Source organism: Antechinus flavipes, chromosome 3 (genome assembly GCF_016432865.1).
Source record: "Antechinus flavipes isolate AdamAnt ecotype Samford, QLD, Australia chromosome 3, AdamAnt_v2, whole genome shotgun sequence".
Lineage (NCBI taxonomy): Eukaryota > Metazoa > Chordata > Mammalia > Dasyuromorphia > Dasyuridae > Antechinus > Antechinus flavipes.
This window is the reverse complement of record NC_067400.1, coordinates 588,686,595-588,703,552: the sequence shown is the minus strand read 5'-3', so window position 1 is coordinate 588,703,552 and position 16,958 is coordinate 588,686,595. Positions and strand designations below refer to the sequence as shown.

The window sequence follows — 16,958 nt, the reverse complement described above, 5'->3', positions numbered from 1 at the left end:
AATAATTCAGTCCAACTCCCCCCCCCTTTTCTTTAAATTTAAAAGCTTTAGTTTCTCAATTTCTTCTAGGCAGAAAGTCTAGTAGTCACTCATGCATTTGATTCCACTGATTAGCAGCATGGAAACTTTGACTTTTTTATTTCCAGAATGGGTCATTTTAGCTTTAGGTGGGAGTTTTCTTGGCACAGATCCTGGAGAGGTTTGTTCTTTCTTTCTCCAGCTCATTTTACAGATAAGGAAATTGAGGCACAGGATTACTTGACTTGCTCAGGGTCACACAGTAAGTATATGAAGCAGGTTTGAACTCAGATCTTTGGAACTCCAGGCCCAATACTCTATCCATTGTACCATCTACTTATTCCTATTAGTGGCAAAATTAAACTCAAATATAGGTTTTTAGATTCCAAGACCAACTTTCTTTTCATTCCATCAAACTTGGACTTTTTACTTTTATGAGCAAGTCAATTTTTTGAGGACAAATATGTTGGAGTTTTATAATAACTGGAGAATTCAAAGGGAGGAAAGAATAATTCTAGCTGAGGGAATGAAAGAGAACTGTATAGAGGAAGAAACTCTTGAGCTGAAACTTGAGGATGAGTAGAGACAGATCTAACGTGAGATCTGGACAATGATCCAGGCCAAGGGACATGACTCAGTAAGTGACCCAACAATTAAGGAAAGTAAGTATAGGCTGCCTAAAATAAGTCTCGGGTTAAACAGTGGAGGGCATTGATTGCCAACTCAAGGGCTTGGTTTGTAATATTGGATTAGAAATCAGAAAGCCTAGATATAAATATCAGCTCTGTGTGATCCTGAGCTCATGGGCTTCCTTTCTCATTAAACTTTCTTTGTTCCCTTCAGCCAGAATTTCTGTCTCCATCCTCCGAGTTCCCAGCCATCTGGAAACTTCTCAAGTGACTCAACATCCCTAAACTTTAGTTTCCTCATCTATAAAAGGAGGAGAGAAGTAGACTAGTTGACATATACATTTGCTTAAAAGTTGAATAACCCCATGGAGATAATCCTGGATTTAGAGTTAGAAGAGCTGAATACTAATGATGTTTTGCCACCCGTGTGATTTTGGAAACCTTAGTTTCCTTAGCTGTAAAATGAGGGGAATGGATTAAATAGCTCTAAAATCCTTCCAAGTTCTAAATTTGTGCATCTCTGATCCATTGTGTGTCTTCTTCATTGTATGAGCAAGGCCAGACCTTTCCATTCATTACAATACCTGGGCAGTCATGCACAGAAAGGGTTAGAGGAGGTGAGAATAGATAGAAATAGGAATTAAGAAGCTATTGAATATAGTCTAGGTAAGAGATGAGGGCCCCAAATCCCTTTTAAGAGACGGGATAAAAATAGTTTAGATACTTCCTGGTTCCATCCCTAAAGGTCATGAGAGGCTGTTCCTTGAAAAATGGGCATGAGACCTCTGGGTCACAGGTTAAGGTGGTTAGGGAAAAGTGATGAGCCCCTGTCCTGGAGAGAACTGGGAAGAGAAGGAAATGCTCTGAGTATAAGTCACTTTGGCAGAGAGGGCCTATCGGGAAGGAACATAGATTCTGTCTCTTCCCTGGCTCTGAGCCTGGTTACTTGTCTATGTCTTAAAAGCCTGTGCTAACATAACAAAGAAAGGTCTCTGATCTACCCTTGCTAGGTTCAGAGCAGAAGGGGCAAGGTTCTTTAAAGTGACCTGGCACCCACTATGTTGGACATGGGAAGATGACTAGTGGGAATCAGGACAAAGCAGAGGGCACTTGAGGGAAAGGGGTAATTGGGTAAGCTGGCCTGGCCCTGTTCATGGCATAATATTAGGTGCCACCAAACTTCAGAAACCACATGCCTTGCTTCATGGTTGCTCCACTTCCTGCTCTGGAAATTTTGATAGCAAACTTTCTGTTCTACCCATTGAGGGAGGGGAATCAGATATCAGAAGCACAGCACTATGTCTACCTCTCTTCTTGTTCTTTCTGATTCCCAGCTGATTGATTAAAGGGCTAACCACTGGGAACAGGGCAGGTATCAGGAGGTTGGCATCGAATGGCTGGTGAGTTTGATCTTTGCTCGGGGGGATGTATTTTTTTGACCAACTTTCTAAATCATCAGTAAGCAGGAAGGTTGGTTGACGTGACTTGGAAAGCATCAAATTGCATTTCTTATCTCATTTGCTGTGGCATATATGCCAGCCAAACTGGACTACCCACTATTTGCCATACACGCCCTGTGTTATACCATCTTTTTGCCGTTGCTCACACCATCTCCTATGCTTGGAATGCATTCCCTCCCTCTCTTTATTTGTTGAATTTCTTCCTTTCTTTAATGCTCAAATCTATTGCTATCTTCTCATGGAAGTCTTTCTTGATCCCTTGATCAGTGAGGACTGTTCCCTCTGACCTTAATAACACTCAGCTTTGCCCATCTCTGAAGCATCGCTTTTAGCAGTGGTTGGTAAAGCCTATGTTGTTCTCACAAAAATGTTTTTAGATGCAAAAAATAAAATACATAGGACTATGAAGGAAACCATAGGTTAATGGAAATATATATATTTTTCCATATCCAAAGCCAGAAACCTCCTAAAATCTATCCACAGACTCTCAAGGGGCATATGGTTTCTAGGCCCAGAACCCTTCACCTACAGTACAAAAAAACTTTAAACACCATCTGGATCAGTGTTTCTTCTTTTTTAAAATTATAACTTTTTATTGACAGAACATATGCCTGGGTAATTTTTTACAACATTATCCCTTGCACTCACTTCTGTTCCGACTTTTCCCTTCCCTCCTTCCACCCTCTTCCCTAGATGGCAAGTAGTCTTTTACATGTTAAATATGTTACAGTATAGCCTAGACACAAAATATGTGTGCAGGACTGAACAGTTCTCTGTTGCACAAGGAGAATTGGATTCAGAAGGTAAAAATAACCCAGGAAGAAAAACAAAAATCCAAACAGTTCACACTCATTTCCCAGTGTTCCTTCTCTAGGTGTAGCTGATTCTGTCCATCATTGATCAACTGGAACTGAATTAGATCTTCTCTTTGTCAACGACATCGTGGATCAGTTGTTTCTTAAAGTGTAGTCCAGAGAATTTTTTTGAGGGGGGGGGTCTCTGAAACCCTTTCAGAGGGTTTACAGATTCAAAATTAATTTTTATTTCTGATATGGTAAATATCTACAAATATAACTCTCATAAACAAAACCTCAATAACTTTTAATTGTATAAAGGGATACTGAGAACAAAAGTTTGAGAAGCACTGATTTAGATTAGTGTCCTCAGTTGACAGAAAGGGAAACAGGCCCACAGAAATTAAATGTCCAAGACCACCCATTCACAGAAAGAGACAGAATTCTAAGTAAATTCTGCTGATTCAAAATCCATTATTCTGCTCTGCATTACGCTGCCTCTCACATGGGAAAAGAGGGTTGCATGAGATGACCTTTCAACAGACCACTGGTCCCTAATATTTAAAGACAGGATGGTAGTGCTGCCGTGGGCCCAGGATAAGACTTATTCTGTTTGCATTTAATAGAATATATATATATATATATATATATATATATATATACACATATGTAAATATGTAAATATATATGTGTGTATATTTATATGTATGTCTGTGTGTATGTTGTTAGCCATCCAGTCAGGCTGAGGTCATTGTGTGTACCTGGGAACTGTACTCAGCCTGAGGTCACAAATGACCAGTAAAATGCAATGTGTTTCTAAGAGTAAGGGACATTCATTTTTATTTTTGTATCCCTGGCCATGTGGAGTCATAAGAGATAACTTTCTGAGACGTAGGTCTGACTGTCTCACTGCTCTACTCAACAAACTTCAATGGTTCCTCATTACTCCCAGGAGCAATTTTTTTTGGTGAGGTGTTTAGAGTTAAGTGACTTGTCCAGGGCCACACAGCTAGTACACGTTAAGTGTCTGAGACCAAGTTTGAACTCAGATCTTCCTGATTCCAGCCATGTACCTGACCCACCAGAAGCAAATTTAAAAAAAAAAATCCTTTTTTTGCCTTCTAAAACAGTTGACAGCTTGTCTCCTTCCTACATTTTAAGTTTTCTTATACTTTCTTTTGCTCTATGTGCTTTAAGATCCGGGTCACTGTCTTTCTTGTATATAATATTCTATGTTCTAGTACATGGCTGCCCTCCCATGAGATGTTCTTCCTCCTCACCTTTTCCTTCTGGCTTCCTTTAAGACTGAGGAAAGGGGGCATCTGGTGCAGTGGATCGAACATCAGCCCTGGAGTCAGGAGGGCCTGAGTTCATATTTGGCCTTCAACACTTACTGTGTCATCCTGGGCAAGTTACTTTACTCCTAATTGCCTCAAAAAAAAATACTGCTGAAATCCCATCTTTTTCAGAAGGTCTTTCTAGGTCCTTCCCACTGCTAGAACTCTCTCTCTGAGATTGCCTTCCATTTACATTGTATGGATCTTGTATGTACGTAGTTGTTTATGAATTGTCTTCTGTATTAAAGTGTAAACTCCTTGGGGGCAGCAGCTCTTTTTGCCTTTCTGTGTATCTCCAGTACTTAAGAAGCCTGGCACATAATAACTATTTAATCAAGGCTTGCTGATTGGCTGACTAGATTGCTTAATAAAAATGCATTGTTTGATTAATGACAGGGACGATTTTTTGGCCATTGGCTCATCAACGCCAGCCTACTACGCTATTAGCAACTATTCTTGGATTGTTGATTGATTGTATTTGGCTTCTCCAGGACTAGGGATTGAAAACTTGAATGTTTACTATTGATCTCTGGGAAAATGGTGGAGGAGGGGAAGAGTCATGCTATTAACATGGCTAGCAGCATTCTCTCTCTCTGTGTTTTCTTGAAGAATCAGTCAGTCTTGTGTCTTAGCTGGAGTGAGTGAGAAGTCCTTATTATTGTCGTTTGTCCCTAATTCTTAAAGAGGATCATTGCATCAGGGAAGTGAGGCCATGGAATGCAAATGAGTTCGATTTAAATGAGGGAGGGCTGTGCTGGGACACCTGCCTCACTTTCTCTTACAGAGCCATCAGGGTTTAAAGACAAGACATAATCGGGATAACTGGAGCAGGCATTGAATGCAGCGGGAGACCTTGGCCTTTTTAAGCTGAAGTCTTTATTTTTCCCCCTTTTTTTATTATAGCTTTTTATTCACAAGCTATATGCATGGGTAATTTTTTAGCATTAACCCTTGCAAAACCTTTTGTTCCAACTTTTCCCCTCCTTCCCCCCACTCCCTCTCCCAGATGGCAGGTTGACCAATACATGTTAAATATGTTAAAGTATATGTTAAATACAATATATGTATACATGTCCATACAGTTATTTTGCTGCACAAGAAAAATCGGACTTAGAAATAAGATAAAAATTACCTGGGAAGGAAATAAAAAATGCGGGCAGACAAAAACAGAAGGAGTGGAAATGCTATGTTGTGGTTCGCACTCATTTCCCAGAGTTCTTTCACTGGGTGTAGCTGGTTCTCTTCATTATTGAACAAATGGAACTGATTTGGTTCATCTCATTGTTGAAGAGAGTCATGTCCATCAGAATTGATCATTATATAGTATTGTTGTTGAAGTATATAATGATCTCCTGGTCCTGTTCATTTCACTCAGCATCAGTTCATGTAAGTCTCTCCAGGCCTTTCTGAAATCATCCTGCTGGTCATTTCTTACAGAACAATAATATTCCATAACATTCTTATACCATAACTTACCCAACCGTTCTCCAATTGATGGGCATCCACTCAGTTTCCAGTTTCTAGACACTATGAAAAAGGCAACCACAAACATTTTGGCACCTTTCCCTCCTTTAAGATCTCTTTGGGACTAAGCCCAGTATTAGCGCTGCAGAATCAAAGGGTATACACAGTTTGATAACTTTTTGAGCATAGTTCCAAATCGCTCTCCAGAATGCCTGGATGTATTCACAATTCCACCAACAATACATCAATGTCCCAGTTTTCCCACATCCCCTCCAACATTCATAAGTTGAGGTCTTTAACAGGTCTCAGTTTGACTGAGGTAACACTCATTCAGTGATTAAGGTTAGGTAAGAGATGGGACCTAGTCCAGGAAAAAAAAAGGAATCAATCTGGAGGAAGAACCTCAGAGAGAGTGAGGGGTATGCAAAAAGGCTAACACAATCTAGGTGAATGCTCTCTGTAATTACTAGATTTGTTGACCCATATTTAGCAATGGGTCAATATAGATGATTGTTAAAGTATCTTCCAACTCAAAACACTATGACCTTTTCAAGGGCCAGAGCCAAAGAAAATGGGTGCAAGCTGCAAAGGGGCAGCCAGATGGTACAATAGATGCACCCTTGGGTCTAGAATTGAAATACCTGAGTTCAGATCCTACCTCATATATATTAACTAGGTGACCTATGCATGTCACTCTCTTGATTTCAGTTTCTTCATCTATAAAATAAATATAATGAAAATAGCAGCTATCTCAAAGAATTATAATGAAGAGTGGATGAAATAATCTATGTATCTTGGAAATTTTAGGGTGCCATATAAATGTTAGCTCTAATTTAGTCTTGATGTCAGGAACATTTTCCCAATAATCAGTTATCCAAAGGTGGGATGGGCTGCTTTAGGAAGGAATGGTTTCTCCTTGTTAAAGGTCTGCAAGAAGAGATCAAATGACCATTTGTTGGTTGAGTGACCTGGGGCATATTGCTTAACTTAGGTCTACCTTAATTTTCTCACCCATAAAATGGGGATAATAACAGCCCCTACCTCCAAGGATTGTTGTGAAGATCAAATTAGATAAGATTTGTAAAGCACTTAGCACAGTGCCTGGCATGTAATAAACTGCTGAATAAATAAATACTTGTCTGAAAATTGTCTTAGTTGGGATTTCTTTTCAGGGATGGGTTAAGTCATCTGAAAAAGGTCTTTCCATTTTCAAATTCTGTAAGCACTGTTCTTACTGGATGGCCTGCTCCATAAAGTGATGAGTTCTGTGTTACTAAAAGTCTTCTGGATGAAGTTGAATTACAGAATTCTAAATCAGTCAACCAGCATCTATTCATCAGTCAGTCTTTTTTTTTTCAGTTGAGTCTAGGTCTTTGAGACCTCATTTGGGTTTTCTTGGCAAAAATACCAGAGTGGTTTTCTCCAACCTATGTTACAGATGAGGAAACTGAAGTGAACAGGGTTAAGTGACTTGCTCAGAAGTTGACACAGCTATTAAATGGCTGGATTTGAACTCGGGAAGATCAGCCTTTTGGACTCCAATCCCTGCACTGAATCATTTAGTTGCCTTTTTATTAATCACTTACTATATGTTGGACATAAGTGCTAGAGATACAAAAAAGACCAGAACAGTCCTGCCTTCGAGGAGCTTACATTTTATTGGGAAGAGACATCATGTAAAGAACCTGGAATATGCCAGATATATCCAGCGTAAATGAAAGGTTATCTGAAAGTCTCTGGCTTGAGTGAGGGTGGGGGAAGGTTTCTTACCAAGGTGGAACTCCAGTAGAATCTGGAGGACAGCCAGGGAAAACAAGGGGACGTGAGAAGGGAATGCATTCCTGATGTGGGGAACAGCCAGGAGAGACAGTGAAAAAGTATGGAGGGGGGCAGCTAGGGGGCACAGTGGATAGAGCACCAGCCCTGAAGTCAGGAGGACCTGAGTTCAAATCTGGCATCAGACACTTAGCACTTTCTATCTGTGTGAGCCTGGGCAAGTCACTTAACTCCAATTGCCTCAGCAACAAAAAGAAAGAAAGAAAGAAAGAAAGAAAGAAAGAAAGAAAGAAAGAAAGAAAGAAAGAAAGAAAGAAAGAAAGAAAGAAAGAAAGAAAGAAAGAAAGGAAGAAAGAAAGAAAGGAAGGCAGGAAGGAAGGAAGGAAGGAAGGAAGGAAGGAAGGAAGGAAGGAAGGAAGGAAGGAAGAAAGAAAACAAAAGATATGGATAAAGAAAATGTAGTGTCATAATTGTGGACACAGCCCTTCCAAACACAGTCTCTCCATGCCGTGTCTATACATAATCGACAAACATTTATCTGCTTTGACAACTAGCCATCCTGAGCCATTGTATCCATCAAATCTACCATTGTATCTTCCCAATTGGTCCTCATGGTCTTGGGTTTGGGAATGACAATTACATTTTACAGATGGGAAAACTGAGGTCCCAAAGAGAGACCTGGTTAGGGAGATGTGTGAGCTGAGATGAGTGTTCTTCCCTCCCCAATACCCAGTTGCCAAGTGTTATCTCCATTGTGAAGCCCTCAGACCCTGGGATGGCCTTCTGGCTTACGTCCTTCTTTTTGTCTCCTTCACGGTTCAGTTCAGTACCACCACGAGCTGTGACCTTCAAGGTCACTGGAAGCTCATCGGTGCAGATCTACATGGAATACGACCCTAAGAATGTGAGTGAACCTCCGGCTGATGAGCGCTGGCCTTTGGATGCTGATGTGGACGTCATCCTATCCGTGGAGGCCGCCAGTACCAATGTTGATGATGTCAAGGTGAGAAGGAGGCTCCATGAGTCCCCCCGGACTCTTACATACACACACACACACACACACACACACACACACACACACACCTCCTCACTATATATATCTACTTAATACATATATCTTCACTTAGGTACCTTCCCCTCACAACGTACTTAAGCACATATTCACACTGGCATACCCACCAGTACATGACGTAATTCTCCATGTTCCTTCTCACTTCCCCACTGAACATTTAGGTTTCCCCTTCATTTACTTGTTGTCTCTCCCATTAGAATGTAAGCTTTTTGAGAGCAGGGAAGGCTTTGCCATTTTCCTCTGTATCCTCATCACTTAATACAGTTCTTGGTCCATAGTAAGCATTTAATATATGCTTATTGATTAATTGATGGACACCCACACTCATACATATGAATGTCTCCCTCCACCCAACATATCTTCAAACTCAATCATATACATATAAACTCATGTATACACTTTATTATACTATGGATATTGTAAACACATGGATATTGGCTTTCCCTGAAATCCACCTGCTTGATCTTCTGACACACACACATACAATACACATACATGAACACATACACTGTGGGCACTCCTCACATACCTGACACATTGAAATAGAAACATAAATATATCTTTTCCTGTCTCGGGCCTCTAGTTCTCTAGACTTTCCTGTTTGAACCAATTTGCTCCTACAATTTCCCTTCTTTCTTTCCTGAGCAGTAGAATATCTGAATTTGGGGTTTGGGAGGGACAACTGTAGAAGGCCACAGATAGTGGGGAACCCTGGGCGAGGTATGGAACCCTTTAGTCCAGTAAAAGGAACCCTGCTGACAGTGTCTGGTTTGGCTCTCCAGTCTTCCTGAGAAGTCAGGGGGCATGACAACCTGTGTTGTGATTAAAGCAGAGTGATACCAAGCGGCAAAGAGTCATCTACACATCATAGCAAGTTGTTTATGTGATCCTGCATGTGCAGTGTGCTATGGTTATGTAAGGGTATTAGGGTATGTGAGGCTGAGAGAATTTGGAATAAATGGACTCCATGGTTGACCTTCCACATGAGTCCCCCCTCTTCCCTCCTCTTCTTAGACCCTGGACTCAGGCTGTAACCCTACAGTAAGCTTGTCCGGACACTACAGACAACAAAATGCAGAATATCAGAATTATCAAGTTGGAGAAGACCTTAGGATATAGACTTCTCAGATCTGAGGAGGGCCCTAAAATACAGATTGTCAGAACTGGGAGATCCCTTAGAACCCAGGATATCAGAGCTAGAAATCACCTAGTCTAGTCTCCTCATTTTACAGATGGGGAAAGTGAGGTCACTCAATACTTTCCATTTGGTCTATTGATTCTGAGCTCTCATCGAACACCTCTAAGGTGATTGGCTTTTACATCTAAGCCAAGACTTTAAGGTCCTCCTGTGTGGCTTCAGGCAGCCCAATCACAGCCAGGTCTCTCTGCTCTGCCTGCTCCAAGCCTCCTGGAGCATTGATACTGCACTGGCCCCACTTTCCACAGGTACGCGTTTCTTACTATGGGAAGAATGGGAGCCAAGCCCTTGGCCAGGCCCTGCTGCATCTCACTGCCATTGGTAAGTAGCCCAGAGTCACTTGCCCTTTGCCTCTTTGTTTCCCTGCCTCCATGATTATTCTGTTGGGACATCCCGCAAGCTTCCACAAAGCACATGATCTAGAACTTCTTGTGCTTCAGATCTCAGGCTTGCTCTAGACTTGCTCTGTAATATTCAGAAAGATACTTGGTTTCCTGACCTTCCAAGCAGATCCTGTCTTCTCTGCTCTTTCTACCTCCCATTATGGCATAGATCAGTAGAATCTTGCTGGTGAGAGTATTAGGTGAGAGTTTATAGATTCGTAGCATCTTGGAGCTAGAGGTCCCTTAGAACACAGAATGTCAAAGTTGGGAAAGCCTGTAGAACATGGAATGTTAGAGTTGGGAAAGTCCTTAGAATATGAAATATTATCACTGAAAGGAGCCTTAGAACATGGAATATCAGAGCTGAGAGGGTCCCTAGATTAGAAGACAAAATGTGAGAAGAAAAAAAGTACCTTAGAAAGTAAAATTTTAGAACTGGAGAATTTTGAACATAGACTATTACAAGCAGAAGGTATCTTACCTTAGAACATAGGATTCCAGAGTTTGGAGGAACTTTAGAACACAGAGACTGGAAGAGCTTAGAAGATGTCATAGAATGATAAGGAAATCTTAGAATACAGTATGTCGGAGTCAAAAGGATCTTGAGTATATGGAATGTTAGAACTGGAAGATCTTAGAAATCACTAGTCAAATATGCTCATTTTACAGTTGAGGAAATTGAGTCCCGGTGGAGAAAATTATTTGCTCAAAATCAAATGACTACATGCTGACAAATCTCTGATTTGTCTTGCTCCCACAGGGCATGGTTACAGTTCTTATAGAAAATTTCTCCATGGGGGGAAATGTTTGACATCTTAGGCCTTTGATCTTTCTACCTGCCCCAACTACTAAGTAAAATGGCTCACGGGATAGGGGTCTACCAGGTTTCCAGGACACAGACCATATTGCCTTCTGGAAGAGACATGCTCTGGCAATGCATAGTATGAACGGGGTGTCAAGGCAGGGCAGAAAATGTGACTGTTTAGGATGCCATTGTGCCAGGGGCCTCTGCTTAGAGCCTCCAGGGAGGCTAATGGTCACTTTGCTCTGTGATTTTTCAGAAGTTTCTCTGGATGTTGACACAGGCCGTACTGGGACAGTAAAGAGGAACAAAGATGACAAGGTAAACTTTTCCAAGTATTACCCTGATCGGGGAAAACTCTAACAAATTCTCAGAGATTTTGGTAGGGACGATAAATCTCTATCTATCAGGGCCTGGGCACTGGAATTTCTGGAATCAGTTATTTTCACCCTCCCTATGTCTGATCCCCAAGATCAAATGAGATGATATTTGTAAACTGCTCAGCACAGTGTCTAGTACATAGTAGGTGCTTAATAAATGTTCCTTTTCCTTCCCTTTCCTACCTTTCCCATCTATTCCCTTTCTTTCCCTTCTAAAAATGGAGCAGAGATAGATGGAAGAGTGAAGATTAATATCACTAAAAAAATGGGAAAAGTGATTCCAAGAAAGATCCCATCCAGTTGGGTTAGTAACCTCATTGGATAAGTCTAATATGATTCCTGCCAATTTGAGAAAGGTGGGATTGTGAGATCTGCATTTCATCCCTGTTTAACTAGATTGAGAGAAGGGAGTAGGTGCCATTATTATCCCCTTTTTACAGGTGAGGAAACTGAGGCAGATCGAGGTGAAGTACATAATAGCTGGAAAGTATATGAGGTTGAACTTCTTGATTCCAGGTCTAGAACTTCATCCACTGTTTCACTGGATAGCTATCTAGCTACAGGGCTCAGTAGGGAGAGGATAGTTTGGCTATACCCAAACTCATAAGATTCCCTCTGGGGTACTGGGTACAATTATGGACACCACGCCCTTCCACTCCTTCATTTTATAATTGTATAATCCAGTGTCTCATTCTCATCCATTTGCATTGGGGCTTTGCTTTAAGCAAACCCAATATGGGAAAATCCAAGATTCAAAGGCAGGTAGATATCCCCACTGACCCTTGCCTGGACCAGTGAGGACATCTTTCCTTGACCCTTTTCCATTTATTCTGCCCCCATAAACTTCCATATCCAATAAGTTGACAATTCTTCTTACGTCAATGAAAAAACATGATTATTTATAAATAATTCCATTAGTAATTATCATTAATTCAGAGATTACTTGTTATTAATATTATTATTTATAATAACTTAAAAGACATAATTGCACTGACCAATGCAATGACCAACCCTAATCCCAGAGAACGTTTGAGGAAATATACTCTCCATCCCTTGTTAAAGAGGAGATGGACTCAGAGTGTAGAAAGAGATATATTTTTAGACTTAGTTACTCTGGGAATTTATTTTACCTGACTATGAATATTTGCTACAAAAGTAAGTGTTGTTTTTCTTTTTTTCAGCAGTGAAGGGAGGTAGTTAGGAAAAGAGAAAATAAATCCAAATTTATTTTTAATTTGTTAAATTAAAACAATTTAATTTTTTAAATTAATTTTAATTTAATTTAATCCAATTTAATTGTTAATCCAAATTTCTTTTTTTAAAGTTAGCATTTATATAGTGTTTTATGGTCTGCAAAGTACTTTACATATATATATATATATATATATGTAATATATGTGTGTATATATATACACATATGTATATATATCATCTGATTCTCAGAACAATCCAGAATATAGGTGTTATTATTACATTGTTATTATATTTATTTATATTTATAATAATATATATAATATAATAAAATGTATTATGTGACTTGCCTAGGTTTACCAGCTAATAAATGTCTTAAGGCAGGATTTGAACCCAAGTTTGAGTCTTGAGCTCTATGCACTACACCAAAGCTTCTTAAATTTTGAGTCGGGGCTCTATATGGGGTTGTATAACTGAATGTGGGGCTAGTGAAATATTTGGCAACAGTAAAAGATATCAAATATTTTGTTAAGATTTAATTCTTTATGTAAAAATAAACAAACAGGGGCAGGTAGGTAGTGCAGTGGATAGAGCACCAGTCCTGAAGTCAGGAGGACCTAAGTTCAAATTCTGCCTCAGATACTTAATACTTCCTGGCTGTGTGATCTGGGGAAAGTCACTTAACCTCAATTGCCTCAGCAAAAAAATAAATAAACAAATACATCCATTTCATTAGTATGCAGATATGCATTTATCATTATTAAAGATAGATACATATCTGCATACTAATGAATCTTCATACTAATGAAATGGATGTATTTGTTTATTTATTTTTTATACCTTTAATAAATGATAAAAGTATATGTGTACTGAAGAATTGTTTTAAACTAAACTTCTTAATGAATTTATTATCAGGAAATGTTTGATTTTATATACCTATATACCCAAGATCAATTTAAAATTAAATTTAAAATTGAATAAAATTAACATTTAACAATTACTAATTAATTAATAATCAACAGTAATAGTTAATAAAATTAATTTAATAAAATAAAAGTTAAATAAAAATAAAAATTTAAATTTAAAAATTAAAAACCAAAAAAATGAAAATAAAAAATTTCGGGGGAGAAAAGGGGTTGCAAGTGGAAAAAATTCAGAAAGTCCTGTGCTGCACCACCTAGTTCTTACTTTGTAGTGAGTACCATAAGAGGATCTCTGCCTTCAAAGAGTTTATATTCTAATAAGGAGATGATATAGCTTTTCTTTTGAAGTTGGGAAGGAGATGGGTGGGGTGAGTGGGTGGAAACTTTGGTGACGGCTAGGAGTTTTCCAGGAAGTGTTGTGGTGACCTGGTTCCAGGCAAAATTAGGTGCCAGCTCAACCATTTAATTAAAATCCAGAGTCCAGGGGCAGCGAGTTGTGGGAAGAGGATGGGGGTGAGAGTGGCGCTGGCCAGAGAGATCTTACCTTCTCCATCTCTCCCTCCTTTGACCCTCCCTCTCCAGCTCCCGTCCCCCAATCCGACCACCACAATTAATGTCTTCCCTAGACTTCTGTAGCCTTCCCTTTGGTCTCTCTGTCTCCCCTCTTCCACTTCTCCAATCCTTTCAGGTCGTGTTTGATAAGAATCCATCTAAAGTGTTTATTCAAACTATGACTTCCTATTGCTTTAAGGACGCAATAAAAACTCCTTTGCCAAATGCTGGAGGACCTTCAGAAGCTGCCCTGTCTTCCTTTCCAACCTCAGGGATACTCCATGCTCTACTCAAAATATACCATGGTCTTTTCTGCATGGTGTCCACTTGCCTGAAATGCGCTCTCCCCTCAGCTCAGACTCAGATGAGTCAAAGCCCGGTTCTGGTGACACCTTCTCCAGGAAGCCTTCCGCCCCTCAGCCGAAAGCCCTTTCCCCTCCTCACATTTCTCTGTAACATTCTGTCCCTCTTCCCGCCTTTGTTTGGTCAATCTTTGTCTTTTATTTTCCTCTCCTTGACAATATCTTACTTCCTCCAACTCCGTTCCACAAGAATGTTAAGTTCCTTAAGGGTAATTTTTGTCTAATTATTCCCAGGGCCAAATACAGAGCTTTGTGCCTGATAGGCTCTGACTAAATGGTCGTTGACTGGAATTTAATTTCTTTGGCTGCAGAAAACATGGAGCTGGGGTCCAGAGGGCCGCGGGGCCATCCTTTTGGTGAACTGCGACAGGGATAGTCCCCTCCCTGGGGGAGTCGACTACTCTCATAGTCGCTTGTATTCCCTGGCAGGTAAGTGGGGGGTGGGAGCCCTCTTAGTCCAGGCAGGATAAAGGGGAGATCCTGCAGATCACGCCCCTGTTATTGCCATGAGAGGGGAGGGGACTGTCCCAAGAGACTCTTCTCAAGCTTTGCATCTCCGCAGACCTGGAGGATATGTCCAAGATGGTGCTCTGGACCAATGGCCCCGATAAGATCTTTGACAACCACAAGCTTGTCCTGCACGTGTCACACAATGACTCAGACAAAGTGAGGGTATTCCATGCCCAAGGTGAGGAAGAAGTCACCCAGCATGGTCCTGCTGGCCAGATCAATGGGCCAATCTGTATATGGGTGCAGATATGGCCCAGAAGGGAAGCTTCCCTTTTATCTCTCCTTTCTCTTTCTCTACTTCCCAAATGTCTTCTTCCTTCCCTCCTTCCTTCCTTCCTTCCTTCCCTCCTTCCTTTCTTCCCTCCCTCCCTTCCCTGCCTTCCTTCCTTCTCTCTTTTCCTCCCTTTCTTCCTTCCTTCTCTCCCTCCCTCCTTTCCTTCCTCCCTTCCTCCTCTATCTTTCCTTTTTTTCTCCCTCCTTCCCTTCTTCTTTCCCTCCCTTGTTTCCCTCCTTCCTTCCTCCCTACTTCCTTCCTTTCTTCCTTCCTTTCCTCCCTCCCTTCTTCCTTCAGTCCCTTACTCCTTCCTTTCTTCCCTTCTTCTTTCTTCTTTCCCTCTCTCCCTCCTTCCTTCTTTCCTTTCTTTCCCTTTTTCCTCTTTTCTCCTTCCTTTCCTCTTTCTTACCTTCCCTCCCTCCTTCTTTCCCCTTTCTCCCCCTCCTTTCCTCTCCCCTGCCTTTCTCCCTAAGTACTGCTTGAGATCCCGCAGTGCATAATCTCATTTCTAGGGAACAAATGATAGGCCATGTAGCCACTTATTCTCTGCATCAGCCTTCTTTGTTGCCATTCCTGCTTTGACCAGAATCTGGTTAATCGTATTTTCCTGCTGTGACTGGGACCTCAACCAGGTAACTTTTCAAGATAACTCACCTCCCTGCCCCCAGGAAAGATCCTCTTATTCCTTGATTTTCTCCCAGGTGGGAACCGCATTTCCGACTACAAGAGGGTCCTCGGACCCGACAAATTGTCATACAGCGTGGCTCGGGGCCCTGGGGAGCAGGAGATCACCTTCTATGTGGAGGGCCTTGCCTTCCCTGATGCTGATTTCTTTGGACTGGTCTCCTTCGACATCACCCTGATGGACACAGATGGAGTATGGCTTGGCAAGGAGGAGGGCAGCCTTGGGGAATCCAAGGCTGGAGAGGCTGGTGGGGAGATAGGGGAATGACTGTGGCTTCCCAAGGAGAACCTGGGAGCTGTTGGTTGGCCAACAAAGGGAGGTTTGTTTAAGGATGGGTGGGTAGATAGGAGAACGTGTGTGTGCACATGTGTGTGTGACACACACGCATGAAATCCATGATACTCCGAATTTCACTGGGAATCCAGTTACGAGCCAGTGGCTTTGGGACTGAGAAATCCTGGCACTAGAAATCTGAAGTCCAATTCCCAGCTGAGTAGTCAGGACGCTGCATCTGTTCCCACAGCTCCTTGAAACCCCGATTTTCACAGACACAGTGGTGTTCCGAGTGGCCCCCTGGATCATGACCCCTAACACCCAGATGCCCCTGGATGTTTACGTGTGCAGGTGAGGCGACCCCTTCCTTTCCCAGAACTCTGGGTTTCTTCTCTATCTCTGCCCTTAGGTGTGATCTGGAGGGAAGCAAAGCGCAGCATCTCCCACTGCCTTTCAAACATCTGGAGTTGGATGGACACCAAAATCCAGCTTGTCACCTTTCTCCCTCAGTCCTCCTGCAGAGGGTATCACCCCCTCCCCAGCTCCTCAAGCTCCCAACCTGGGAGTCATCTTAAAGTGAAAGGGATGGACTACACGGGTTCTAAGGTTTTATAGAACCAAATTCCTCTAGAGACTCTCATTCTGGACAGAAGAGTCTCTCAAGCACACACAGGGTGCATATACCAGGAGATGGGGATGCCATGGGGTTGAAAGCAGGAGAACTATGCAATTCTGTAAGCATTTATTAAGCCCCTACTTGTCCTGGTGACATTTTACTCCCTCCCCACTTCTGGGATTACCGGAGAGGAGATCATCTGAAGGAAGTTCTAGGGATGCGGTAGAGCCTGATTGCCATGATTAGGAGGATCAAGGAC

General features: G+C 41.4%; 1 protein-coding gene and 1 long non-coding RNA gene across 4 annotated transcripts in view; one reads left to right on the top strand and one right to left on the bottom strand.

The window, feature by feature from the left end:
- Nucleotides 1–16,958, bottom strand: part of LOC127555806 (uncharacterized) — a 583,775-nt gene that overhangs the window by 4,052 nt on the left and 562,765 nt on the right. The window lies entirely within an intron of this gene.
- The window catches only part of LOC127555802 (protein-arginine deiminase type-1-like), a 52,665-nt gene that overhangs the window by 17,052 nt on the left and 18,655 nt on the right, over nt 1–16,958 (top strand). The window contains exons 2-8 of one of the 3 annotated variants that reach the window (XM_051988411.1): nt 8,301–8,481; nt 9,997–10,069; nt 11,193–11,254; nt 14,653–14,770; nt 14,904–15,029; nt 15,827–16,002; nt 16,334–16,434. In XM_051988411.1, the coding sequence (XP_051844371.1) occupies nt 8,301–8,481; nt 9,997–10,069; nt 11,193–11,254; nt 14,653–14,770; nt 14,904–15,029; nt 15,827–16,002; nt 16,334–16,434 (837 nt within the window). The remainder of the gene's footprint in view (nt 1–8,300; nt 8,482–9,996; nt 10,070–11,192; nt 11,255–14,652; nt 14,771–14,903; nt 15,030–15,826; nt 16,003–16,333; nt 16,435–16,958) is intronic. The other 2 variants (XM_051988413.1, XM_051988414.1) reach the window with 2 other exon arrangements.